This window comes from Rhinolophus hipposideros (assembly GCF_964194185.1).
Source record: "Rhinolophus hipposideros genome assembly, chromosome: 6".
NCBI lineage: Eukaryota > Metazoa > Chordata > Mammalia > Chiroptera > Rhinolophidae > Rhinolophus > Rhinolophus hipposideros.
Window position 1 is genome coordinate 42,386,718 of NC_138052.1, and position 27,169 is coordinate 42,413,886.

Below are 27,169 nucleotides of genomic sequence, written 5' to 3' on the forward strand. Positions count from 1 at the left end.
ATTGTAATAACTACATTGTCAAGTGGGTAACAGACTCACCACTGGGGTTATCACTTTGTGAAGTATATAAATCTCTAATCACTATATTGTTTTGTATACATGAAAGTAATTAAAAACTAAGTGAAAAAAATTTAAATAAAGTGCAGTTTTGAAATATTGCTTTTAAAAAAATCTTCCTAACTTTCCCACAATGTTGTTATAAGGATAAATTAGAGATGGGCAATATTTTGTAGGATTTTAATATCTACAACTTAAAATTTGTAGACATTAAGTGTTTTCTCTTCTCTTTTCTTTTTTTCTTTTTTTCTTTTCTTAGAAAAATGAATATCCTTCCTACAAAAAGTGGGAAAAACAGAATCATGGACTCCCAACAAAAGCTTCCCAGATGATCTCAGAAAGGAGGTAACAAAGTTAGTGCTTCACGTTCCCAAAATCTTTGGCTTCTATATTGCTGTTGACTAGGTAAGAAACTGGAAAAGGGGTAGGCAAAAAGAATAGCACAAATTTACCTATTAGGATCTTAACAGATTTTGAATCTTTGATTGTATTCATTTTCACCAGGTTAATGATTTAGTACTATTAACAAGGATCAAAGGAGTCTTCATAAAGTTACAGCATGGGAACAAATGTGAAATATTAAGGTGACAATGTAACATTGTCATAGATTATATGCCACAAGAAAGTATATGCAAATTATATAAATCCTCTCTATATTTTGATCATTTTCTTAAAAACAAATACAATCATATACCACAAAATGACCTTTAAGTCAGTAATGGTTTGCACATATGACAATGGTCCCATAAGATTATAATGGAGCTGAACAATTCCTATCGCCTAGTGACATTGTAGCTGTCATTAGTGTGATGGTGTGTTACAAATGCGTATACTATTCAGTACAGTTAACATGTTGCCCAGGCTTGGAGCCTAGGAGCAATAGGCTATACCATATAGCCGTGGTGTGTAATAGGCTGTACCACCTAGGTTTGTTTAAGTGTGCTCTGTGATGTTCACACAATGATGAAATCACTTAACGACATATTTCTCAAAATATTCGTACCTTAAAGGGACACATGACTGGAGAATTCCAGTCAACCAGTGAATGAATGAAAAAAACACAATGAAAACTGTGTCACTAATGGATACAATACCAATGTAAATATCACAGTATAATTAATCATTCAATAATTTCAAAAAATATCATCCTGAAAAACATCAATATACTTCAAAATAATTTTAAGCTGCTACTTAAAAATATGATTTGATTTCAAGGTTATAATAGACTCAGAAAATATATAATTCAAAAATAGTTTTTAGTTTTAACAGGTTATGGGTAACTTCATTGATAACTCAAGTTTTTTTCATACTTAAGTTACAAAAAAAGTAGTATAATTTAAATTCAGTGCTCAAATAATTCATTCTGAAACCCAACTTTTCCCCCATATTTTGTAGTTGAGAAATCTAATGCTGCTATGATTAAGGACAAAAAGATGTTTAAAATACATACATTTGAAGAAAATCACACAAGAACACAACAAATCATTTTTTTTCTGAGGTTTAATTTTAACTAATGAATTTTAAATGATGAATATTATGTCAATCCAATTCGTTGCTTATTTGCAATACACAAACTATTTTTTTGTAACTTGGAGGTGAAATAGATTCTTTTCACCATGGCAATATTTTCACTCTTATTTACGGTCTTTTTCTGTTTCTCTTTTTTTTTCCTTGAGGCCTTTTTCTTCAACAGTTTAACAAGTCACTTCTGGTTTGGCTAAAGTGCAATTCTAGCACAATAATGTTTCAACTTGCAAGGAAGAACACCTTTATTGAGTTGATAAAACTCCACCAGCTGGATCAGATCCGTAAATCTCGTGTGGCCATCGTCCAGGGTATGGAACATTTCACCATCATCTTCCACCTGTAAAAGGAAAAATAACAAGCTGGTAAGAAGGGCAAAATACTCATAAGGACAATCATATTCCATTGCATACTGTGTCTTTATATGTCAAAATTGACAGGTTTATAAACTAAAGGATAGTGAAAAGAATGTTTTAGCATGTCTACTTCATTTTTGTCACTTCACTTTGCATTTAAAAGAAGTATCAGATGATCCTAGAATAATCAATATGGCTCTACTTTGTCTACTTCTAATTTTTACAATGTTCTGTAATTAGAACAGCATGAATAGTTTGAATCAACATACAGTGAGAATTCTACACGATTCAGTGTAATGGTAAACGAAAGGTCTTAATGCTCCCACTTACAGACATTAATTTCCATTTCTAAATGTTGTCTCCCTACCAGGATCACTTAGCATATTAAAAATGAATATTCACAATATTTACATCAGTAAATTGATTCTGAAGCAATCAAACATTATGTTAATGGAATGATAGTTGTCTTTTTTTTTTTTTGGGGGGGGGCAGTGAGATCTTCTGGTACTAACCAATTCGTACTTGCCAGGGACATCACTCACATAATCAATGAAGCAGGGAAGATACTGCATACGGACTTTGAATAATTCCAAAAATATCCCATTCAAAAGCAAACACTAGCAATTTAGCAATCTCATGGAACACTTTCCTGAAAGTAGACTGATTCTCTACGCCACACTATCTGGTTCTAGTATACAGATCATATGTATACATACATATGTACGTGCAGGTGTACACAACACACACACACACACACACACACACATCAGCAACAGAAGAAACAAAAATCCAAAACAAGCTGTGCCACCCAGAAGCACAAACACAAAAAAATTTTTAAATGTGCTCAGAATAGTTAAAATGATATGCAGTTCTGTAGCACCTGTATATCTATCCACAATGATTGAAAACAAAACTACAAAAACAAACAAAAAAAACATGTTTAGGACAAGAAAGAAGAAAGGGCTTTAAAATAATAGTTTGTTAAGAATTGCTAGTAGAGTTCAGGAAAAAGAATCTTTAGTGGCCTTTTAACAATAGGTGGCATGGGGTCTACACAATATTGCTAAATCATATTTCGTGGGAAAAAGAAAATTTAATTTTTACAATTCCTGTATTTCTTATATTAATTCAGACTCATAAAACCATTTCTGACAAACTTAACTATAGTCAAAGTACAAACTCCAAAATTATATTTAATAAAAGAACTAAAGAAAACCAAAGTTTCCAAACCTTATGCATTAAGATCATCTCTAATACATGAATGTAAAAATCACAAATTACTTACTGGTATAATTTGAAAGTGCTTTATTTTTTGTGCATGACTCATTGACAGTACGAAAGTTTTGGGGTTACTCTGACTATCCCGTACCAAGAAAACTCTAAAGAAAGAGAAAGAATTGTGATGTGTTTCTACATTTACTCATGGTTTTCAAAGAAATACAGCATATAACAAATCCAAAAAGTATAAAATTAAATATAGCCAAAGTTTTTCTTTACTGTGTATTCAATGATGGGATTATCTAACATGGCAAACTTGATGGTATAACATTATCTTATAAAATTGTCATCAGTGCTAATTTTCATAGGATAAACACAGAGCCCATTTGTCAGATAGTTAGCTCTCAATAACCAATGTAATATTCTGCTGGCATTAAAAATTAGTGCAGTGCCCTTTTTCACTGGGAAATTGGGTATACATATATTTAATACAGAGAATAGGGCATTAGCATATTGTTATTTTAACTTCTGGGTCATGTTAGGCCCTGAAAGAAAATATTTAGAAGGGAATCATTTTTTAACTACCTCTTCTACACTGACTAGATCTCCTTTTTTCATTTGTTTCTGCTTCCTACTGGTACATACACAAGAGCAAGTGAGAAATGAATATAGTCTTTAAAAAAAAAAATCAATCGTGAAATAATTTATTAAATGTTTGAGCAAAATGTTTTAAGTAAAAGAAACACCCAAACGACATGTACTTTAACCTTGAAGAATGCAGCAGAAAAGCCTCTATAACATCAGGCTAGAGAAACAAGCCATGGCCTCATGGCCTAAGAGAAAAATGCTGCCAGGCGTGTATTCTTACTTACTAGCAATACAGTGCAAAACCAGCTTTGTATTAATTGTTGGCAAACAGTGCACACAGTCCCCACTGGTGACTCCAATACTAATCTCATTGCGCCTGGGCAAACAGGCAGCCAAATTTGAGACATCACAGATGTTGGATGAGATTATCCATTTCATTTATGCTGTGTGAGATTCCAACATTACATCACAGGGAGATGGAACAAAAGGGAGTTTCACTGGTAAATCAAACTGCAATTCTCTCCCCATTCCCGAGTAAATCACCACTACCACCTAGTGGACTGCTTGGTATCATCACGTTTCCCCAGAAATACCAAAAAAACAGTTTTTAATTAAAAAATTAAAAGATAAAGATACCGTCATTCTTTATACAAGTATTTCACACAATTTACATAAACCGGGCTCAGGAATAAGGGAAATTATAAACCTCCAAAACATTTTAACAATCTTTGTCATTTATTTCTTTTCTTGGTCTCATCAGATTGTAATTCTGCTGATCGTTCAAATTTATATCTAAAAAGACTGCTCCACGCAGAGAAGCACATTAAAATCTTTTCTTATTTAGAGCCTAGAGAAATTCTGACGTGCTATTAATAATATTCCATGTGAAGATGCATTTTTATCCAAATGTCAGTATTAAATCACCTTGAAATCCTGTCCTCATCTTAAACCCTTGAAAATATAAGATTCTGCCACCCCTTGTTTAAATTGATGCTGATTTCATTTCTCATCCAAACCTCAATACAACCTCCTTAATTTGTATTGCATTTGGAAAGAGAATTTAGCAGGTATTATAGGAAATATCTGAAATAATGAGTACTTGGAGAAAAAGAAAATTCTTTCGATTATAAATCATTCATAATTTATTTTATATTTCTCCTATATCTTCCATGGTACCCTACTAAAAGATAACATGAGAAACAGTCACGAAGTACTCTGTTCGTAGGCTTATGTTACTTTAAGCTATTAAAATTAAGAGAAAAGAAAATCAGAATGTGACCAGAAAGAAAAAAATAAGACAAATAGTTAAATATATAAGACACAGCTTTTTACTTAACACACCCTGCATCAAACTTTAAAAAAATATAACACGTAAGATGTCAACACACAAACCATACTTTGTAATCATATTATATTTTCAAGTCAAAATGCTGACACCCAAAGATCAAGTTCATCTTTTTCCCCCATCAATTAATATCTGAGATGCTAATATTGGCACAGAATGGGTAATATTAGGGATCACTGGTTAAGAGCAGAGCTTCCTGTTCAGTTCTCTGTTAATTTATGCACAAATACTAAGTATATATTATGTAACAGGTATTTTACAGATACTGCTAGGATAAACTGGCAACCATCCTTATAGGACAAAGTCACTTCTGTTTTAGTAAGCCAAAGTCAAAACTCTTGGTGGTGTTGAATAAGTAATTACTGACTACAAGAGAAATCAAAACTAACACTGAAAATCAAACTTACCCATCCACGAGTCCATGCTGAATAATCAATCTCTGAGCTTCATCTCTAGAAATTTTGTGGTGAAACCATGGTTGGGACCGGTGGATAGCTGAAGAAATGAATGGAGGGATACAAAGCTTTGCATGAAATGATCACAATTTTCATTATACGACTATCCACCATAACCCCTCAGTGAGTATACCAAAATGCATATCTATCCAGCCACTCGGTCACAGTGAAGTTGCAGACATACCCATGTTGGTGGCAGAGCTCTGTGAAGACGCAGTAGGACTACCGTGATTGCCCAGGCGTAAGCATCCTTTTTTCTGCATGAGGAAGGGTAAAACAAATTTCAACTATCTGGGTGAAACAAACGTAAATAATAAATATTTCTGAAGAACATGAACCTATCTGTACCCTCCAAGCAAGTCCTTCTTCAACTGCAACTGAAAGAGCTTCTGTGGGATTTTCTATAACTCTGCTTTTCTGGCCTGAGAAGTCCATTGCTACCAGGGAATTCTCTGATATACTTCTCTGGAAAAAAAGAAAAAAACACATTTTTTTACCATGAAAATGTATTTGAAGTTATCTTTCAGTGCTTTGCTGGCAATATGTTTCTACACTAGGATGTAGTTCCAAAGGTGGCTAGCAGGAAATTAAGGTTAAAAATAAACACATTGAAGGTAAAATGGAGCTACAAAATATTTTCATTAATAAGTGACATAGTTATTAATTAAGGTCACTAAATTAAGTGTTGAATAAAGGGATTGAAACCTTTCAAGGTAAGCATGTCTTTATCCTAAAACAACCCTATTCATATTCTCTAGTAAAACAGGAAAATGCCAATTTAGAAAGGAATTTTTAGCACTTTCTATGACTAAAAAGATCCATTACTTCTGAACTCAGCTCCCTATTATGCTTTGAGATCAATCAATTACCATTTAAATAATAGGTAATCAAATCTACCTATTATGAAGCAACTATTTATTAAGATTCAAGACACACTAAAGCTATAATAAACTGACTTACATCACTTCTTTAAAAAGAAGTAGTACTCATTTTATAACAGAACTGTATGTATTTTAAAAGTTTATCACTTCCACTTTCATCTTACTTAGAAAATCAAATTTTGTGAAGTAATTCAGATAACTTCATATTATTAAACTTTCTATGATTTAGTATATAAATATATATTTTTAAAGTTTTATTGGAGTATTGGGGGACAGTGTGTTTCTCCAGGGTCTATGAGCTCCAAGTAGCTCCAAGTATGAGCCTTCAATTTAGCTGTGGAGGGCGCAGCTCAGCTCCAAGTCCAGTCACCGTTTTCAATCTTTAGTTCCCGGGGGCACAGCCCACCATCCCATGCCGGAATTGAACCGGCAACCTTGTTGTTGAGAGCTCGCGCTCTAACCAACTGAGCCATCCAGCAGCCCCTATAAATATTTCTTTCATCTTGTGAAGATGCACATGGCAAAATGAGAGCTGCAAAAATAAGTCAATGATGAAAGAAGAACTGATCTAAAGGGAAGACATCTTTAAACAAACAATATTAAATAACTTTTCTGTTAATTAATTTTGCCAATTACTTTTTGTATACATATTTTCTGAACGTGAAAATAAAATATTTTTTTTTGCTACCTAGATTTTATTTTTACTTTCTGTTTGTTTAGGGCTCTAGCTCTACTGCACAACCATCTTTTAAAAAGTATGCCATCCCAAGTCATCCATCTTAAAAAAATAAAGAAAATTGTGAAAATAGCCAGTCAAGAGTGTCACTCAGTTTTTAAGAATGAAAACTCTCCAAAAGAAAAATTATTCAAAAACAGCATGGACAATGTTTAACAGTTATTCTCCACTCATTGACAGAGGAGCAAAACAAAAACTGGGGATCTAATGGAAAAGGAGGAGCCAATGTGCATTTTGAGACTCGTGGCTTAAGACCATTTTGTATCTCACCACATGGACTCAGCCATAGCCTGCTTGGTCTAACAAACTATAATCACACGTGTTCTTGAAATAAAATGTCCACACACAAAAACTGGGGGGTAGGGAAGACTCATTTATCACTGCATCACACATGGCACTTTATTAGCATGTTATTTCCTCTTCAAGCCATGCTGTAGTAGCCCACCATCTTATTTAGGTTCATCTTTATTTCTGGAGATCCAGCATGCAATCTTTTATTTGTTACAGGAGCCTTTATAACTGACAGCTGCTCTTTCCAGACAGATGCTGTCTCTGTAATCTCTATTTGCTGTCACACCTTACTTTGCCCTTCTCACCCCGTGATCTTCTGTGCCGGGCTGTGGACCAGTCGGATATACTTTTGCTTTGCCGACATTAATGAAAAGCCTCTACCTGCCCAAACCGCAGAGTAACTAATCTCAATCACAATGATAGCTTTATCCTTATAATATCTCTACTTCACATGCCAAGATGGGCTCTGTAATCGCAAGGTCCTGATAACATAAAAATACTGTTAGGAAAGAATAATAAAAATAACCAGTTGTTCTTATTCTTTTTGTTTTCCTACAATATGACAGGCTGAATATAAAACAAGATCCATATTCCAGAATTACTTGACATAAGTAGGGAGTCTAAAATACAAACGAGTATTTTCATTTGCTATATTAACTACACTAGAGGAAAACACGGGAATATAGCAAATATTTTCTACTGAATGGCAGGTGGTGGATGAAAAATTAATAGTTTACCTTTGGTGGACAAAGAAATGGAAGTGAAGAAAAAATCGGACTTGAACTCAAAAGGTCATTTTTCAGCTCAGTTTCTTTCACATAGAAAAGCAATGTTGATAACATTCAGAATCAGTGTATTTTTCAAATATTTGTCCCTTTTCTAGCTCTTTCTTCTGATGGAATAAACAGGGCAAGCCCTAAAAAAAGGTCCATAATTTTAAGGGCTTGCCTCTTTTTTTAAGAAAGAAAAGGTCAGGGTACACCCTGGATTATCCAGGTCACACTGTGATCAGACCCAGTCACTCTTAATGGACATAAATGGTTTTCAGGAAGTTAGCTGGTGGCAACTAGTAGCCATACACTGTCACCCCATTTAAACAGCTAGATAAACCTGCAGTGCAGTCCTTAGCAAGAGGACACAGAATTTCCTCCGATATTGTTCTCATCTGCTTCATACAGGGCCACAGGACATCAGAGATGTAATTGATTCTAGAGATTAGGCAACTGTCTCCCATAGTTTACACTGGACACCAGTGACTCAACCAAGGTCACACAGACAGCTTATGGTAAAGGCAGTGACATATGGGATTTATCTAGGGTTCTGTCATGTACCATAATAATGGGGGGTACAGGGAAGAAACTGCAGTTTGGAACATCTCACTCAGGGTCAAACGCGAGGAAGAATCTCAGCCATAAAAAAGAATGAAATCTTACCATTTGTGACAACATGGATGAACCTAGAGGGTATAATGCTAAGTGAAATAAGTCAGAAAAAGACAAAAACTGTATCATTTCACTTATATGTGGAATCTTAAAAACTAAACAAATGAACAAACAAAACAAACAGACTCATAGATACAGAGAACAAACCAATTAGTTGCCAGAGAGTTGGGTGGTAGGGGGATGGGCAAAAAAGGTGAAGGGGAATAAGAGGTACAAAACTGTACTTACAACATAAGTAAGTCATGGGGATATAATGTACAGCATAGGGATTACAATCAATATTGCAATAACTTTGTACAGTGACAGATGGTCACCAGACTTCTCATGGTAATTACATTGTAAGGTATATAAAAGCATTACGTTGTACACCTGGAACTTATATAATATTGTATGTCAACTATATTTTAATTAAAAAGAGCTTTATATTCCAGCATTTTTTAAAAAGGAAGGAAGAATAAGAACTGTGTAGACTTGTTTTTCCCATCCCCTCACTCCAGCCACAACCATATTAACAGATGCTCCTTTAAATGGATCCTTTATTGGCCCTGAAAAGAACCAACTATATTTGGCTTCCTGAAATATCTGCTCATGATTCTCATATCAAAAGCTGCTATGGGCGCCTATTATATACTATAGATAGCTATGATGTTCATTATGGTATGAGAATTTTTTTTCTTATTTCGCTTCTCAAAATGTATCCCTGGATAAGATGATAATATTTTTCCTTTAAAAACATAACTAAAATATACTAAATTTTCCATGTTGCTCACTGAAAACAGTGCCTGGATGAAAACCAGCAGAGGCAGGTGAAGGGAACTGGTATCCATTTCACAGGCCACTGATTCTTCCATAATAATCTAGAAAAGTTGGATTCTGTATAGACATGGAACTAAATGCAAATACCTCCCCAAACTTCTTAGTTTCTTTCATGTAAATGGAGAACAGTGGAGCTAAAATTATCAAATGCTATTTTCTCTGATCATGAAAACTGCCATATGGGACAGACAGGCATCTAAACCCCTTCTCCTTCAACGCAACCAGATTCACTCAAAGAACATCTTTTCCTATACATGTTGTTGAACACGGAAAGCTACACTAACCAAATGGTCATATGTATAGTGATCAACAGTGGTATCACTTTCATTGGAAAAAGGCAAGACTAATACCATACCTGTATGCTAATGACAGTGATGAAAGTAAAACGTACTTTGTTTTTGACAAATTTTCCTATGATTAAGAGAACACTAAGCAATAATCGCCTCCAAATGCATGGTTGCTATTTACATGCTCAGCCTAATAATTTTAGACTCTAAAAGAAATTTAGAATGACTTAGAAAAGGATTAACATAATAAAACTCATTATTCTTTATATACATATGGATTGAAAGATAAGGGTAAGCTGACAAATTATAAAAATACTCACCTTCAAGTGATTGATTTTATAAAAATTCATTACATTGCTGTTTCTTATTTTAGGGCTTAAAAGTAATGATACAAAGATGAAAAATTACTCTTCCATAACTTATATTTAAAGCAACATAAGTATAAAATTGGAGTTCTTTTTCCATATTAGTCTATCAGGCTTCATAATCAACTTTATTTCATGCCTCATTCCTAGAACTGAGCATTTCATCTGCTACATTACATGGGGGGAAATGCACCTTCTTTGGTCCCATACATGAAGAGCATGTATTTAACCTAAGTGGAAAGGCAGCACGTTAGCTGATTTGTAACACAGGCACATACATCTGAATTCCCAATATACTCAATATTAAGAACACAACCAAAAATGGCAGAACATAAACTTTAAGAAATAAATGTCTTGTGTTAATGCACAGAAAATTAAAATTAGGTCCTAAAGAAGGAAAAAGATGTGTGTGTGTGTGTGTGTGTGTGTGTGTGTGTGTGTGTGTCTGCAAATAAATATCCAGGGTGCAATTTAGGATACATCTGAGTAGCTGTGCTAGACTGTAATGTAATGCACAACCTATATTTCAGCTGGAAGTTTTGGGATTTCCTGGAGAGCAGTTTGCTTTTCAAGGACCTGGAACTTTCAAAATTTTATTGTTAGAAAGCCCAAATGCAAAAGAGCTCACACGCATATAGTTTAGCTTTTAAAATTCCAAACCATTGGCATCTTTATATTAGGCTATGACAATCTCAGAATTAATATTACATTAAATAAATAAGCCCATAATCAAAATCAATAATGAAGAAAGCAGCTACATCCCACGGAAAATATTCTATAAATTATCTTACTAAGATCTAATCTTCAAATGTTGCAATGAGACAGACTGGCTGACGTAATTCTTTCAAATGTTTAAAAAATAACTTTAACGTAACTATTTTAGTTGAATACTTCATGTACACTCTACTGCTGTGATTTTATCACATAGACTGCAATCATATACAATCCAAGAACAAATATTTCAATATAACATTATGGTAGGATGGTGACAAAGAGTTATTTTACTTAACCGAAAGAATATAAATGCATTATAATATTCATTTATAATGTAATACAATTGCAAATTAATATAATGGAAATATAAAATAGAATATAGGTTGAAAAATTCAATCCATACCATGGGTGATATACTTTGAGAACTGCAGCCACTTCTACCTTGATATGGATGCATGTAATTCTGGTACAGCTGCATGCCATACTGCAGAATAAATAAATAAAAACACATTCCCATCACTTTTACTACACAGATAATTTATGAAAATCAACTCATTAATTATACATCATCAATGTAAAAACTAAAAATTATAAGCATTCCTTAAAACAAGCAACCAAAATTGTGAAAGTAAACTTTAGTGACTTAAAATGAAACATTTAAAAAGACAGTGTTTTCTACTTGGACCCACACTTCAGGTCTAGCTTACCAGTATAAAGATCTGGAACTGACACTTCTACTCGTTATTCTTTGCACCAATAACACCAAAACCATTTGGAGTGGTATATCACCTAGCAATCAGAAAGCTCACTTGGGAAGGTGCCAGGCTTAATGGTACCAAGTCTCTGCAAACCATATACACATCCTAAGCAAAACCAGGTAAAATTCACTATAACTCTACAATGACTGATTGATGACTTACATTGTATTTTTGGTAAATCCATAAACTTGGCCCTATGTTAAAGATTCTGGCAACAATACTCTTCCGGCACTGCTTAATGCTTGGCTTTAAATTCAGGGAAACCAAAATAGTGGGGAATTAGGCTGATTTCAGACAAAGGGTCACCAAATACAACGTAAATGACAGTCAGAAGAACTGTGGCATCTGCACTTTCAGGAAGTAGCATCATTAGACTTGGGCTGCCAGGCTGAAACTGGAAAATGTGTTTAGATTATAGTAATACTGGATTATCAATTTGAGAAACATTAAGAATGCCAACTGCCACGACCAAACTTATCTTGTAGGGGTCTCCATCTGAAACTGGAAGATAACCCACTTAGATTGAAGTCACTTTGTTGGAAAGGGAAGGGGAGGGGAGGGGAGGGGAGGGGAGGGGAGGGGAGGGGAGGGAGGAGGGGAGGGAGGAGGGGAGGGGAGGGGAGGGGAGGGGAGGAGAGGAGAGGAGAGGAGAGGAGAGGAGAGGAGAGGAGAGGAGAGGAGAGGAGAGGAAAGGAAAGGAAAAAGAGGAGAAGGGAGGGGAGGGAAGGGAGGAGAGGAGAGGAGAGGAGAGGAGAGGAGAGGAGAGGAGAGGAGAGGAGAGGAGAGGAGAGGAGAGGAGAGGAGAGGAGAGGAGAGGAGAGGAGAGGAGAGGAGAGGAGAGGAGATCAATGGGACAGACAGGCTTTTTTGGGGGGGGGCGGGGGGATACTTTACAATTCTCTCCATTTCATGGAGCCATAATTAACTTAAAAGTAGGTCCTATATAAAAGAAACTGAAGAGACACCACAGAATTCAATCTTACCCTTCAGATGAATACCATTTAAACATTCCAACAGAACTGTTTCTCTACTAAAGACTATTTCCTTAAAAGCAATTCCAGCAAAGTGGATATATTTGGTAATAAGGCAGAAAATCAGAGGTGGGGGTACGAGGACAGTCACTATTTTCAAGATTTTGCTTTTAACATGAATATAAACCCACACTCATTTAAAAATTCTCTATGTTGACTTCTTTATCCAATTATTTCTCAACTTCTAAAAATTATTTTTTAATTTAAGGTTTGATTGGCATTAATGAGACCTAATAAAATTTATTTTAAATGAACTCTAAGCCTACAATAATTTCGAAAACAAGACAGAGGAGCTTAATTCCTAGTCAAGTTAATTTTGGAGAATATACAATAACCTCCAACACTTTCACAAAGAACATGCTGCTTGGCCACCTTTTATATATCTGCAGTGAAAAGCCTGCTACCAACTAATAAGACTTTTCTTCAAAGATATATTGTCCCTGGTATCTGTGGTGCTAGGTAGTTGCTTCTGTGCTGTTGGAGGTCTTTGGTAGGCATTTAACTCTGGCCGAGGGGTAGGGCATGGGTCACCTTAACATTTCCCTGCCCCTATGGAGGGGCAGATTAAGGGACCAAAATATGTTAGAGTGAAGCTAGCAGAGTTCTAAGGGAAGGAAAGGGAACACCATGCATGAGCAAATCGCTTTTCTAAGACTCAGATTTCTATGATTCTATATGAAACCGGAATTTCTACAAAGAGAACAGAACTATCTCCATCTGATGTTACATGAAGAGTTTTTATGTGTTTATGAAATGAAAGGGAAACAAGAGGCCAAATTCTTGGGGAAGGCTATCTCTAACAAGTAGTATATAATAAAAATGAGGGACACTTCTGTTCCAGCCAACATAACATAGACTAATTCTTCCCTGCTCCTCCCTGCTAAGTACAGTAGGTCCTCGAATAATGTCATTTTGTTATAATGTTGGTGAGAAAAAAATAAAAAATTGATTCCTGGCCAGGCACACTCTCTATGTAGAGTTGCATGCTCTCCCTATGTCTGCGTGGGTTTTCTCTGGATACTCCAGTTTCCTCCCACATCCCGAAGACGTGCACGTGAGGTGAATGTTAAGTGACGGCTTACTGTGCAATGATACAGTTTGGAAATAACATAACAGACAACCAAAGGAGACAATCGCAAGTTACCTCCAACACCCAGCTGAGCTCACCCGCTAGGGGCATCCCACAGGTGCCCCACGGACAACAAGCTGCCAGACGAAACCAATTCACTCCCCTATTAGAGTGCCTCCAATGTGTCCAGGCTGGCAAGCCCATAATTCCTCTATCTGGATATTTTAAAGTGTAAAACAGATAATATCTCTTTCCTGTTTGAAACCCTTCAGTGGTTTCTCACTGGCTCAGGATAAAGGTCCTCACTGATGCTTGCCTCCCTCTCAGGCTTCATCTGGAAAAGGCTTTGACATAACTGAAACAAAGAGGGAATGCCAATATGATAGCAGAATAATGGCCCCCACAGATTCCACATCATAATCCCTGGAACCTATGATTTAGACTACGTGGCAAAGGAGCATTAGGTTATACCATGTTTCCCTGGAAATAAGACCTACCCCAAAAATAAGCCCCAGTTAAGATCTCAGCCAGACAGATGGACGCATTTAGTACGTTATGACGATGTTCCAGAAGATGACATGATTGTATTTGAATGTAGATTACAGGAAAAAATAAGACATCCCCTGGAAATAAGCCCTAATGGAGCAAAAATTAATATAAGACCCGGTCTTGTTTTCGGGGAAACATGGTACATGGAATTACGAGTACTAATCAGATGACCTTGAAATAAGGTGATTATCCTGGATTATCAAGGTGGTTCCAATGTAATCACAAGGGGTCCTAACAAGTGCAAGGGGGAGCCAAAAGAGAAAGAACCAGAGATACGGCAATATGAAAAGGACTCAGCAGACACTGCTGGCTTTGACAATGAAGGAAGGGACCATGAGCCAAGGAATCTGGGCAGTCTCTAAAGGGAGAGAAAATGGATTGTCCCTAGCTCCTCAAAAAGAGAACACAGCTTTGATGACACTGTGTTTTTAGGCCAATTAAGACCCATTTCAGCCTTCTAAATGACAGAGGTACAAGGTAACAAATTTATCTTGTTTTAAGCCACTACTGTGGTGGTAAATGTGTTACAGCAGCTGTAGAAAATTAAACCTGTATGATAACTAATGTGATTCTGATTATTCTGTCCTTCAAAAGAAAAATGACTGATAATTTTCATAATTATAAATTTAAAGTTGTGTTAAATTTCCTAGCATCCAAGTTTCAAAAATAAGTGATTTCTATACATTCTGGAAGAAAACAGTTTTGTGTCTCTCTTCCCTATCTATCTTTAGAACATTCGACTCCTTTCAAAATGCTTGCCAAGAAATTACATTTCTGAAAGCTATATAATGTCTACTTAGCACAAAGGTAGATATTTTAATAATATATCTATAGTAAACTTTATATAATAATTTGAGTTAAACTGGAAAGCAATTTATACAACGCATAGATGAAACATAAAACAACTGGCTAAACACATTCAGGTGGGCACATCTTAAAAGGTACTGTGTGTTGGATTGATGGCAATGTTTTTAAAATGTAGACGAAGTTGTGTACAAAAGTTTCAGTTATATTGGCTATGTATTAATAGTCTTACAAAAAATAAATATCAGGACATTTCTAAAAGTGGAATACGTATTCCACACACAAAAGATGAATGCTATGAGGTTATTCCAATCAGCTCCACAAATGTTTATCTTTTAGATAAAATAAAATATATACATTGGATGGCAGTTAATTTTCCTCTTTCTCACATACCCACACAGATTCATAGTGAGCCTCCACATTTTAAAATACAGCTATTTTCAAACCTTGATGGGACTCCCAGCATTTAATCAAAATGCACAACTACAGTGAGATTACCTTAAGCAATCTAATGGCGGTCACCCAGCACGTCCTACTGTGCTCTTCTTCTGCACAGAGCATTTTCAGGTCTCGGGGCCCTCGCGCTTTGTTAGGCTAGAAGGCCACAGCACATTGTTTATCGTTAATGCATATCTTGAAGGTAACACCTGTTGAAATAAAAGCCACTAAAATTCTCCCATATATGTAAGAGAAAGCTGTCTCTTTATAAAAGAAATTTAAAAAAAACTCAAGCTTACCTAAAAGGCTGAGGCTTGCTTTATTCATCTATCAAAATATTAAGCCTGTACCTTAAAGCAGAATCCACAGTTAGTTGGTGCTCCATGTTTTTTTTTGCCTGCCAGTGACACATAAATATCACTACTGCCAAATTCGCTGAAAAACTGCAAATGCCGTGGTTCCTTAAAAAGAAAATATATGCAAGTGTTGACATAGGTACATATTTTGCACTATCGCTTGTGTATTTCTATTATATTACATAATTTATACCTTAGCAAAAATTATTGCAAATAATGTCACAGAAACAAAAGGGGAAGAAAAACTAAGTCACTATATCCTTAAATAACCAGGAGCTTGATGCAACATTATTTGAGAAGGGGCAACTTGTTTATAATTTAACTTCCAACAAAAAAACAATACACCTTCCCATTCTAAAATCATTCCCTTTAACCACCATGTAAAGGATTGTGAGGGAGAGAAGACAGTAAGAATGGTTTTTTTTAAATGTTTTCATTGTCTGGGTTTCAAATAATGGTAGTTCAATAAAGGGAGGAAGGTTAAACTTCTGCAGCAGATAGAGAAGCAAAAGGAGAAACAGTGGATGATTCCTGCTTCATTCAGAAATGACCATCCCTCATGTCTGTATACTGCTCAACATTCCACAGCAAGCAATGAGAGAGGCGGCATGACTATCTTCCTTACAAAAAGAAGGAAGCCTGTACCGATGAATTCAGGGAAATTACCTGGCAGTGAGATATGTCTGATTTTCAAGGCAAAGTGGAGTCATGAACAGCTATTTCTTCTCTGGAAAATCCATGAGATTTAGAACTGGTCATGGGAAATCAATGGGTCATATTATTCTGTGATAGGTTAATAACTTGGAGAAGGGCTTAATTCCGGGGTTGAAGGTATAATCAAAACTGACCAAAATACATTTGTTCTTTAAAAACTTGCTACTAGTAGTGTGGTTCCCAACTGGCATCACCCAGAAGCTTTTTAGAAATGCAAATTTTCAGGGCCTACTCCAGACCTACTGCTTCTCTGAATCAAAATCTGCATTTTACAAAGCTCTCAAGTGATTTATGTGTACTGAAATTTGAGAAGCAGTACTCTAAAAGGAAGGAAAGAAGGAAGGAAGGAAAGAAGAAAGGAAGGAAGGAAGGAAGGAAGGAAGGAAGGAAGGAAGGAAGGAAGGAAGGAAGGAAGGAAGGAAGGAAGGAAGGAAAGGGGGAGGGGAAAGACAGAAAAAGAACATTCAGCAATTTCAGCAACTGATTCAAATTCAAATCCAAAGAAATTTCAGTCATTTACCAGCAGGGTATTCTTCAGGTCCCTGAAGATAGGTAGAGAGAGAATTTCTATATATGTCACTGTTTCTCTGTGTGTCCCTGTTCTTGGGCATCTCAACCTAATGAATGACTATAGCTCCCAACTCCATGCGAGAATAAGACAGAAAAGAAAATCGCTAAGAGACCCAGTCTAGGGCCCATAAAACAAGGGAGGAGGTAGGGAAAAAAGGTACTCTTCTTGGCAAGGCCTTTAAACTTTATTCCTCGAAAGAAAGTGATTTGCTAGAAAAAATGTCTGATTTCTGTGAAAATGAAATAAAACCATCTTTGTCTTATAATACTGTAGAAGTCAATGTAGATGAGTCATTTGAATGTCAGAAAAAGGCAGCTCGAGAAACACTGGAAGGCCACAGAGGCATGTATGTTTCCTCTGTTGATTGATTTTTGTTCCATTACTGCAGACATACCAAGGCTTACGACACTGTAAGAGTACAAGGCTGAGATGGCAAGGTTAGCAAAACCTTAGCATGCCCATGTGTACATCGGGGGGAGGTGGGGAGGAGGGCAGGTACTAAGAGGGTTCTCTCTAAGTATAAGCCACAGTCCCATCTCCAAGGCTTGTAGCACTGGTTATCTAATTTCCATGCAGCCTATATCTTTAGAAAGTAAAATAAATTGAGACCCTTCTCACAGAAAAAGGACAGGAAATGGTCTCCTTGGTAGAAATGTCAATATTAGACATCCGATAACCTATGTAATTTACATCAGTCATAATTTTTAAGGTTATCTACTACCTCAAAGTTATTTTTTGAGGGGAATTTAAAAATCATTTTCATGTATAGACTATACACATGAGCTTGTTAGGCACCGGCTAAAGAAAAGAATATTGTATGCTAATGCACACAGCAAAATAAGACCCTGTGTCAAAAAGAGCTAAGGTCTGGGACTGAAAAATAGAGATCTGATGCTTAGAATTTTGTAGCCAAGAGGAAGACCATTGCATGGATAAAAGCATGGATCTAGTAGAAGGAAGAAGAGCTGTGTTGTATAATGGGTAAGGAGGGAAAGGAAGTGAAGGGGGAAGTAAAAATAGAAAGGGCAGTTGATTTCAATGAGAAAACTGTTGAAGAAGTAAGAATTTGGGAATTAAAGAGACATTATCATATCTTCAAGTGAAGAATTACTGACAAAAACTGTGAGATAAGCCTCATTACTGAATGTAGAAGCTATTTCTCTGACTTTAAAAGCAAAAAGATGATCCCGAACACATTTGTTCAAAAACAACTTCATACGTAATTTCATACATTAGGAACACTAGGAAAAGAGCAAGCTCATTAAAGTCATCAAGAAAAAGTCTAAAACCTTAATTACAAAAATGGATAATTATTTATACTACCGTTATTTATGACACTAAATTTGAAAACTGAATGTTCATGAAAAATTAGTTAAATGCATCCGTATGATAAAACACTAGCTGTCAAACAATATACACTTAAAAATAAAAGATGTCTGTAAGGCATGGGTTACTGAATGAGTAAAGCCCCATTCCATCACTTACAAATCAAGCAAACACACACATACATATGCACATATGGGTGCACAAACAGCAACAAAGGAAAACTGTATGAGGGAAAGGAGGAAACTATGCAAGAACCCTTGAGAAAAATATGGAAAAGAGTCAAATATTACTTCTTTGCGGCTTCTGTTAGGTCCTGTTAGGACCACGACCCAAATACCTGGTCCCCATCATCAACTGTGTTCTGAGCATTTCTATTTGAATGCTTCACTTAGACACCATATCCGTATATCTAGAACTAAGATCACTAGTATCTTATTTCCAAAATAATGGCCTTCTAACAAACCTCCTGTTCCTATTTATTAAATCATTTTCTGTTTCTTTCTTTCTTTCTTTAAAATATTTTTAAATGCTTCCTCTTCTTTCATATCACTCAGGCAAAAAAATCTGGGCATTTGCCATTTAATCTGGCATCTATCACATTCTTCTCCCTTCACTGCTCATCCCACGTTAGGTTCCATCACCTCCATCCTGGATTACTGCAATTATCTAATTATCATCTGTGCTTCTTCTCTCTCTCTCTCTCTCTCTCTCTCTCTCTCTCTCTCTCACACACACACACACACACCCTCCTTCCTCTCTGCCTGCCTCCCTTGCTCCCTTCTCCTCACTCTCTTTTACTCTCTCTACTTGATTTTTTTAAGCTCACTATGGCCATACTAATCTTACAACTTGATCATTTCACTCTCTTGCTCAAAATTTTTCACTTGCTTCCTATATTGAGTTGAATGATACCCCCCCCCCCAAAAGATGCATTCATGTCCCAACCCTCAAGAAACTGATTATGACATGATTTGGAAAACGGGTCTTTGTAGATATAATTAAGTTAACTTAATATAAAGATGAGATCATTTACGATTATGTGGCTGGGACCTAAACCCAATGACAATTGTTACAAGTGACATACAGAGAAAAAGGAGCAAGTCATGTGAAGATAGAAGTAGAGATTGGAGTTAGGCAGCCACAGCCAAGGGGCACCTGGAGACGTGAATAGCCAAGACAGCTAATCCTACTGAAAATTTAAAGGAACAACTAATGAGAATGAGAAATAAATAACAGATGAACATTTCCAGCATAAGTGAAAAGCAAGAATTTGAAGATGTAATTCATCTGTTGAAAATCAAGCAAGTTTTATCAGAATATATTTGAATGTACCTAGAGATGATGTGGCAGGGAAATTACTGAACACCAATGATTATAACAATATTTGGAAAACAGCCAGAGAAAAATGACAAATTTACCCATAAAGAATCAACAAACTTGTCAATGACAACAGACGCATGAAAAGAAAATTAAAATAACCTCATGAAAATTCTCAAAAGTAGTTTTACTTGAAAGAAATCAATGCATTACATAAACCATCAACACTTACAAAACACACCATATGGCAGAGTCTACATCAACTAGACTACACAGATACAGAGTGAATAGTGCTCAGCACTGTAGGAATTACAGGTCTGAGTGGTGAGGTACGTGTGCATGGACAGCTGCACGTCTGGCTACGTAACTGTGTACGTAGGTAGGCACACACAAGCACACGAATACACCCACACCTGATTACATAACTTCCTCTAGTTCACAGGCTAGCTAACGAGACAAAACTGACACACACCAAGGAATTAAAGAGCAATTATGGACTCAGCTGAGTGTCACTATCTCTGTCAACATCAACACAAGCTCAGAAGTGGGTAAGATCAGTAGTATGACCTGGAATAAAAAGAAAAGATATGAACTGCATTGGGCCTCAAAGTCTGCACTCTAGGGTAAGACGAAAGGGGGTGAATTCCAAGGGAGGAAAAAGTGAGCAGAGTATGTGGTACTGAAATAAAAGCAGCTAGCTTCCCTCAAAGAATGTTCAACTAGTGGGAAATAAAGCTGAAGAGTTAGTTTTCAAACAGATTATGGAAAAGGTAGGGAATCTAAGAAAATTACCAACTCTTGAGATCCAGTAATAAAGTACTAAGTAAAACCAATTTTAACTTACAACTTATGTATCACTCATAACACATCACTGATATTTCCAATTACCTTTGATGTCCCTTTAGTAGAAAAATATAAACCAGATCTTCTTAGAAAGAAGTAAATCTTTTTCCAGGACTTCTTTCCCTGTTCTTTTGCATGTAAGAAGCCATGGATTTCAGGATATGTGCTTGAACTCAGAAACATCTAGAAAAAAAATTAGACACTCTCATACTGGTTTTGAATCAATGATATTGTAGCCTTATATACTAATCATGTTAAGATTTCAAATGTGAACATGTAAAAACTAACGGTGTGAATACCACTTATATACCATTACAGAAATGACAAAACATACACAACAGAAAAATAAATCAGTCTTTTGATAACCTGAGGCAAGTTTCAAAAGAAAATATATTCACACAATATACATTCTAAGTTATCAGTACTGAGTCAAACACCAAAATTATAAGCTATTTGTCCATTTGAAAAGCTGGACTTCATCTATGGAGTAAAGGGCTGATATTTTCATCCTTTTCTATGGTTTTCCCTGAGAGCCTATCAATTTCATCTTCATATGGTGTAAGACCACAATCCTGACTTCAATCATTCAGTTATTAAGAAAGTTAAGTGAAGTTCACCTCTTTAATGAGGGTAAAGCAAACAATCTCTTCTCCGCACCCTATGGTTCTCAGTTGTCAGTAGATATGGCTTGTGCTTTTCAAAGAGAACTATAACAACATCTTCCATCCCACGTGCTTTTCTGCTAAGTGACCATGCCAATGAAGCTTAAAGAGGTGAAGTCTGTTTCACCACCTCTCTTGAATCTGTGCAAGGCTTGAGACTGCTCTGACCACTAGAACATGAAAGAAGTGACAGCCAGTTCTAATCGTACCGTGTTTCCCCGAAAACAAGACCTAGCCAGACCACCAGCTCTACTGCATCTTTTGCAAACATTCCTACAAGACCCAGTATTATGTTACATTATATTATACCCAGTCTTATATTAAAATAATACCAGGCTTTATATTAATTTTTACTCCAAAAGACACATTAGAGCTGATGGTCAGGCTAGGTCTTATTTTAGAGGAAACACGGTTGTCCTTAACTAGCCTGACGGCTTCCACGATTTAACTCTTGGAAGCTAGTGGTCACATGAGAAATGTGATTACCCTGAGACAGCTATGTTGTGAGAAGCCCAATGAAACTGGAAGAGCCCTGCAGGATGAGACACCATGTGGACACAGACAGAGTATCGGGCACATGTAGTGAAAAACCAACTTATAAGGGGTTCTTCAACCCCTCTGTGAATCAGTGTGTCTCACAGATGATCCACTCAGCTAAACCTTTCCCAAATTCCTGACCCACAAAATTGTAGGCAAGATGTGAGTGAGTACTTAAGCCATTAACTTTTGGAATAGTTCGTTACACAGTAATAATTAACTGAGACAAGTGTTGGTCAGCAAAATGAGAATGAAAAGGAATAGCTCTATCTGAGTGGCTGTGCTGAGCATCCTTAATAAGACAGTAGAAATGCATTAGCATCTCATTAAAAGAAGAAAATAGAAATCCCTATGAATAAACAAACACAAAATGGAAAAACTGAAGGTAAGAGAAATTATTAGCTAAAACAATGTACATATTTAAAAGGCTACTCAGGGAAATGCTGATAGGAGATATTTATGTTTTTTAAGTAAATTACTAAAAACAACTTTAATTTAATGAGCCACAGATATTAATTAATTGGCATGCAAAACAGGCAAGTAGGTTTTTCAGTTTGAGTGCTTTCCAAGTTATTAAACCAAACCAATTAAATTTTTAAAAAGGGAGTCACAGAGGTCGCACTAGAAAAAGAAGAAATGTTTTAAAAACTGGAAACATTGCCTCAGTGGAGAGAAGAGGTCAAGGGCACATGCAGGACTATGTGATTCCAAAGCTCTCGTTTTTCTTGTTTTTATAATTTAACGTTAAGTAATATAACTAAATTCTAGGAGAATTTGGAGAAGGAGATGGAAGAAAAACTGCAATCCACCACCCTATCATAATTCAATGGGGAGGCACTGAGAAGGACGGAGAGTTGGGGTGCTGAGGCCCTGCTGCTGCTGCCATTCACCCTAATATTCTGATGGGGTACTTGTGAAAACCCGGTAAGGTTATAAGTAGCTTTTAGAAAAATCTCCTGAGACTAATTATATTTTTAAAGTATTTTCAAGTGCAAATGTGAAACATAACCTATTAAAAAGCGCACAGCAAACGAATCTGTGACACCCAACATATTTACCAATATATTTAAGTACCAATATATTTAAAATAGTATCTATAATGAAAGTAGTAAAAGTTTTCTTCATTAAAGTATAACTGAGTGGGTTGGGGATGCCTGGGACTTAGCTCAAACAGCAACCGTTACAAAGATATTATTCAACATAAACCTGGTAACAACTATAGAGCTTCGGATGTGAAATCTGTTGATCTATCAAAAATAAACTAAAATAACTGAAATTCTTTTATTTTAATGGAAATGACATGGAAAAGGATCACCTAAAGTTACTGCTAGTTTGGAAAAAATGAGCCCAATAAATGCAAAAGTAAGGAGATAATTTTAATTAAATAACCCGAACTCTTAATTCAGCTAAGATATTTCACAATTCTAGTCCAGTATTTCCATCATACCTATTACAAATGTTACTGCATGAAATATATTCTATATCTTTTTCTTTCATTTAATTATAAATATTTCATCACAAACAGGATTGAGGACATTTATCACAAAAGTTAATAGTAAATATCTGTTAGTAAAATGTCTAAATTAACTGGGAATTTGGATTTTTCAAAAGACTAACATATCTTTAAACACATCACAGAGAAAAGCTCTGCAAAGTTTCCTTTCATGACGCACATTTTTTAAATGTTTAAAACCCTTTGACAGTTGACCAAAACTGGGAAGAATAATATTGTTAGGGGGCCTTACTGATTTAGGGACTTTTTTATCGACATTTTGCTCTTTTCTGTTTAGTTTCACCTCCAGCAAAAATTAATCATTAAAGGCATAACATTTCAAAATCTGGGCATTTCTAAATATGGACCTTAAAGTTTCCCTTTATTGTATTATTACTTACATATTTTAATGAAAATATATTTTACCTGCAAAATTTGTGTGGGGGATATTTCACCATTGGTTTCAGTTGCAAAAGACAGCATATGCTCTGGAAAAAAATACTGACGAAAAGATACAGGTTACATTATCCCAAAACCCATGCTAGAAAAAGACTCAACTATGACCATTACAGTAATCTAAAACAAACGTTCTTTAAATCAGTGTGTTGAAAATTCACCCCAAGTGCTTTTAAAAATGCCACTCCCTGGACTCTACCTTCAGGTATCTTAATGAGAAGCTAAGAGTAGAGCCCAAAGTGCAGCAAACACCCTTAGATGATGCTGGAGCAGAGTGATCCACGTACCTCAAGTTACAAAACATTGCCCTTAGGTTGATGGTGTGCTTGCTCCCATATCTCTTCTCTGAGTCCTGCAACCACTCTAGCAGGTACTAAAGGACCATCGAGTCAATTTTATAAAGTTAAGGCTCATAGAAGGAAAGCGTATACTCAAGGTCACAGCCCAGTGTAGAGGAGCCACGATTTAAATTAGGGCCAGGTCACCAACAGTCCTTTCCACCTACGATTTTTCCAAACTTGTTTAACCATAAAATTCACTCACAGAGGTTGTCTGAAATAGGAATTCCTAGGCCTTGTTCCTGAAGTGTCTGATTCATTGGTCCAGGTAGGTCCTGGACCCTATGTTTGTAACAAGCACTCTCCCCCTCCCCCAGGTAATTTTTATGATCAGACAAGCTTGGGAAAACATATTCTACTATACTTCCTCCAGGACAGGGTTTTTCAACAGCAGTTCTATTAATATTAACATTTGCTCAAATAATACTGTGTTGTGGGGGGCTGTCCTGTGCATTGTAGCATATTTAGCTACATCCCTGGCCCTTCCTCACTAGCAGCCCCCCCACCCCCACTTATGACAACTGAAAACGTCACCAGACATTGTCTAATCGCCACCTCCCACCCCCAGTTGAGAACCATTGCTCTAGGTCTACAAAATGAACATACAACCTGGTTTAAATTAAAAAAGAAAAAGATAAAACCAAAAACAAGCACTAACCCATATGTCTTTATGACTTTTAAATTCTTGCTTTTAATAAAGATTCACAATAAGAAAACAGTTTCCCTTCAAATTCTATTTAATTTTTATTAGGACTCTTATTTTCTTTATCAAAGATCATCCCATTATGTTTCTACTAATAGGTTCAAATAAAAGAGAACATAAGAGGTCTTTCAGGGTTTGAAAATATTCTATTATGGTGAGTATCATATATTTTTCATAAAGGATCACTTCAATCTAATTATCCATAACTTAGTATAAAAATATGCTACAGCTGCAGAGACAAAAACAGTTTAAAATAATGAGCCCAGAAGCTATTGTGACTTCTCCAGATCCCTAGTCTTCATTAGAATGTGACGTGACATTTATTTTTGTTTAAAGGGAACTACAGTGAAAATAATATTTACTAGACAATGCATTGCTCTTTATCTTATTTCTACTTAGCTCAGTAATTATTGCACTGAAAACAAAATGATTTGGAACAGCAAGATTCACGTCAACCTTAAATTTCTGGATAAATTATAACATTCCCAACAATCATCAATCTGTTTTTACTTTAAAAATTTTCCTATCTAAATTTCCTAAATTCTGTTAAACTATCATATTTTGAAACCAGCTTACAGATATCTATTAGTTCATTCCCTATATCAAACGTATTTTTTTCCTTAAAAAGCAGGAAGAAGCAATAGTTACCCAAAACTGTGTATCTGAACTTCTGTGATAATGTTGACTAATCATTGTTACAGTAAGAACAAATTGTGACTAATTTTAAAGGACCAGAATTCTTACCTATAATTTACCACATAGGAAATTGTTTTATTTATATTGACTCTTTTCTTCACATGAAATAAAATTTAACTAATTCATTTATTTTCCATAACTTTTAATGGGGAGTTCACTTACCATTGGGTTTTTAAAGAATTCATATTTGGCATAATTTTTTCTAAAGTATAGCTTATTTTCTTCTTCCATTCCCCAGTTAGATAGCACTTCAATCACGAGCTCGTGGTCTTCTATTGTTCTTTCTGTAAAGAATGTTTCAGTGAGTATTTCAACGGATGGGTGGATGGAAGGATAGATGGATGGATGGATGGATGAAAAGATAAGACATGTATGTAGACAAATATCTATCTACCTATCTATACACACACACACACATATATAGATATTTACATGTAAATTATAAGTTTGATAACAAATCTGCATTAACAATATCAGAGCTATTCTTTTTCTCCAACTCGTCATGGTGACAAAATTAAAATATTTGCCTCAAGGTTGAACAATTCGGCCCATGAAGAGATTAAAAATTCTGAAAGGTTCAATATGCATTTAAGGTAAATAACTTGGATAGTTGACAAAAATTAAAATAAATGCTATGAAAGGAAATATTAATGCAAGTATAAACAATTTTTTAAGAAACCTAATTTCTTGTGGCACTTTATACTTTTGAAACTAATGTTTAGGCAAATACATTTTTTATTAACAATAATTAGGTCGGGTGGGAAGGCGCTTAAATGAAGTAAGCAATGACAACTTTAAAGAGGTGACCATAACATACAAAATACCTACTTAATAAGAAACTGTGACATTCATAACAATACTATTCATAATAGACCCAAAGTGGAAACTACCCAAATGCCTATCAACATAAGAATAAATATATAAATTACGTAAAAGCACACAGGGAATATATTCTACAACAACATGCAATTGTATGAATGAATTTTACAAACATAATATTAAATGAAAGAATTTACACATAAAGAGTACATGCTACATGATTCTGCCTATATAAAATTCAAAACAATTAAAATAAATCTATGGTATTGGAAATCAATGTAATAGGGATAGTGGGTAAGTGAGCAGGGGTATGAAGGGAATTACTGGGTATGGGAAATATTCTGTTAATCTGATTGTTGTATACTCGGGTATATGCAATATGTGAGAATTCATCACGCTGTCCACATATGGTTTGTTCACTTTTCTTAATGAATGTCATACTGCAATAAAAAGTTAACGAAAAGTAACTGAAATTACTAACTCAAAATAGCCAAATAAGGAATACAGAAATCCTTTGCTTGTTTTAGGTGCTTCTAGGACCTTTTAGAAAGTATTTGTGTCTCAGAAATTCAACACTCTGTAGTGATCTGTGACCTATAACACCCGAACCCTTGA

General features: G+C 35.6%; 1 protein-coding gene across 2 annotated transcripts in view; it reads right to left on the reverse strand.

Moving 5' to 3' along the window:
• Positions 1-314: 314 nt before the first annotated feature.
• The window catches only part of GRB14 (growth factor receptor bound protein 14), a 114,972-nt gene continuing 88,117 nt past the window's right edge, over positions 315-27,169 (reverse strand). For both annotated transcript variants that reach the window (XM_081050685.1, XM_081050686.1), the window contains 11 exons: positions 25,898-26,019; positions 23,969-24,043; positions 20,897-21,034; positions 16,075-16,185; positions 15,785-15,880; positions 11,479-11,559; positions 5,892-6,008; positions 5,728-5,800; positions 5,496-5,583; positions 3,223-3,316; positions 315-1,921 (listed from right to left, as the gene is read on the reverse strand). In XM_081050685.1, coding sequence (XP_080906811.1) covers positions 1,775-1,921; positions 3,223-3,316; positions 5,496-5,583; positions 5,728-5,800; positions 5,892-6,008; positions 11,479-11,559; positions 15,785-15,880; positions 16,075-16,185; positions 20,897-21,034; positions 23,969-24,043; positions 25,898-26,019 — 1,142 coding nt within the window. In that variant the 3' untranslated portion in view covers positions 315-1,774. The remainder of the gene's footprint in view (positions 1,922-3,222; positions 3,317-5,495; positions 5,584-5,727; positions 5,801-5,891; positions 6,009-11,478; positions 11,560-15,784; positions 15,881-16,074; positions 16,186-20,896; positions 21,035-23,968; positions 24,044-25,897; positions 26,020-27,169) is intronic.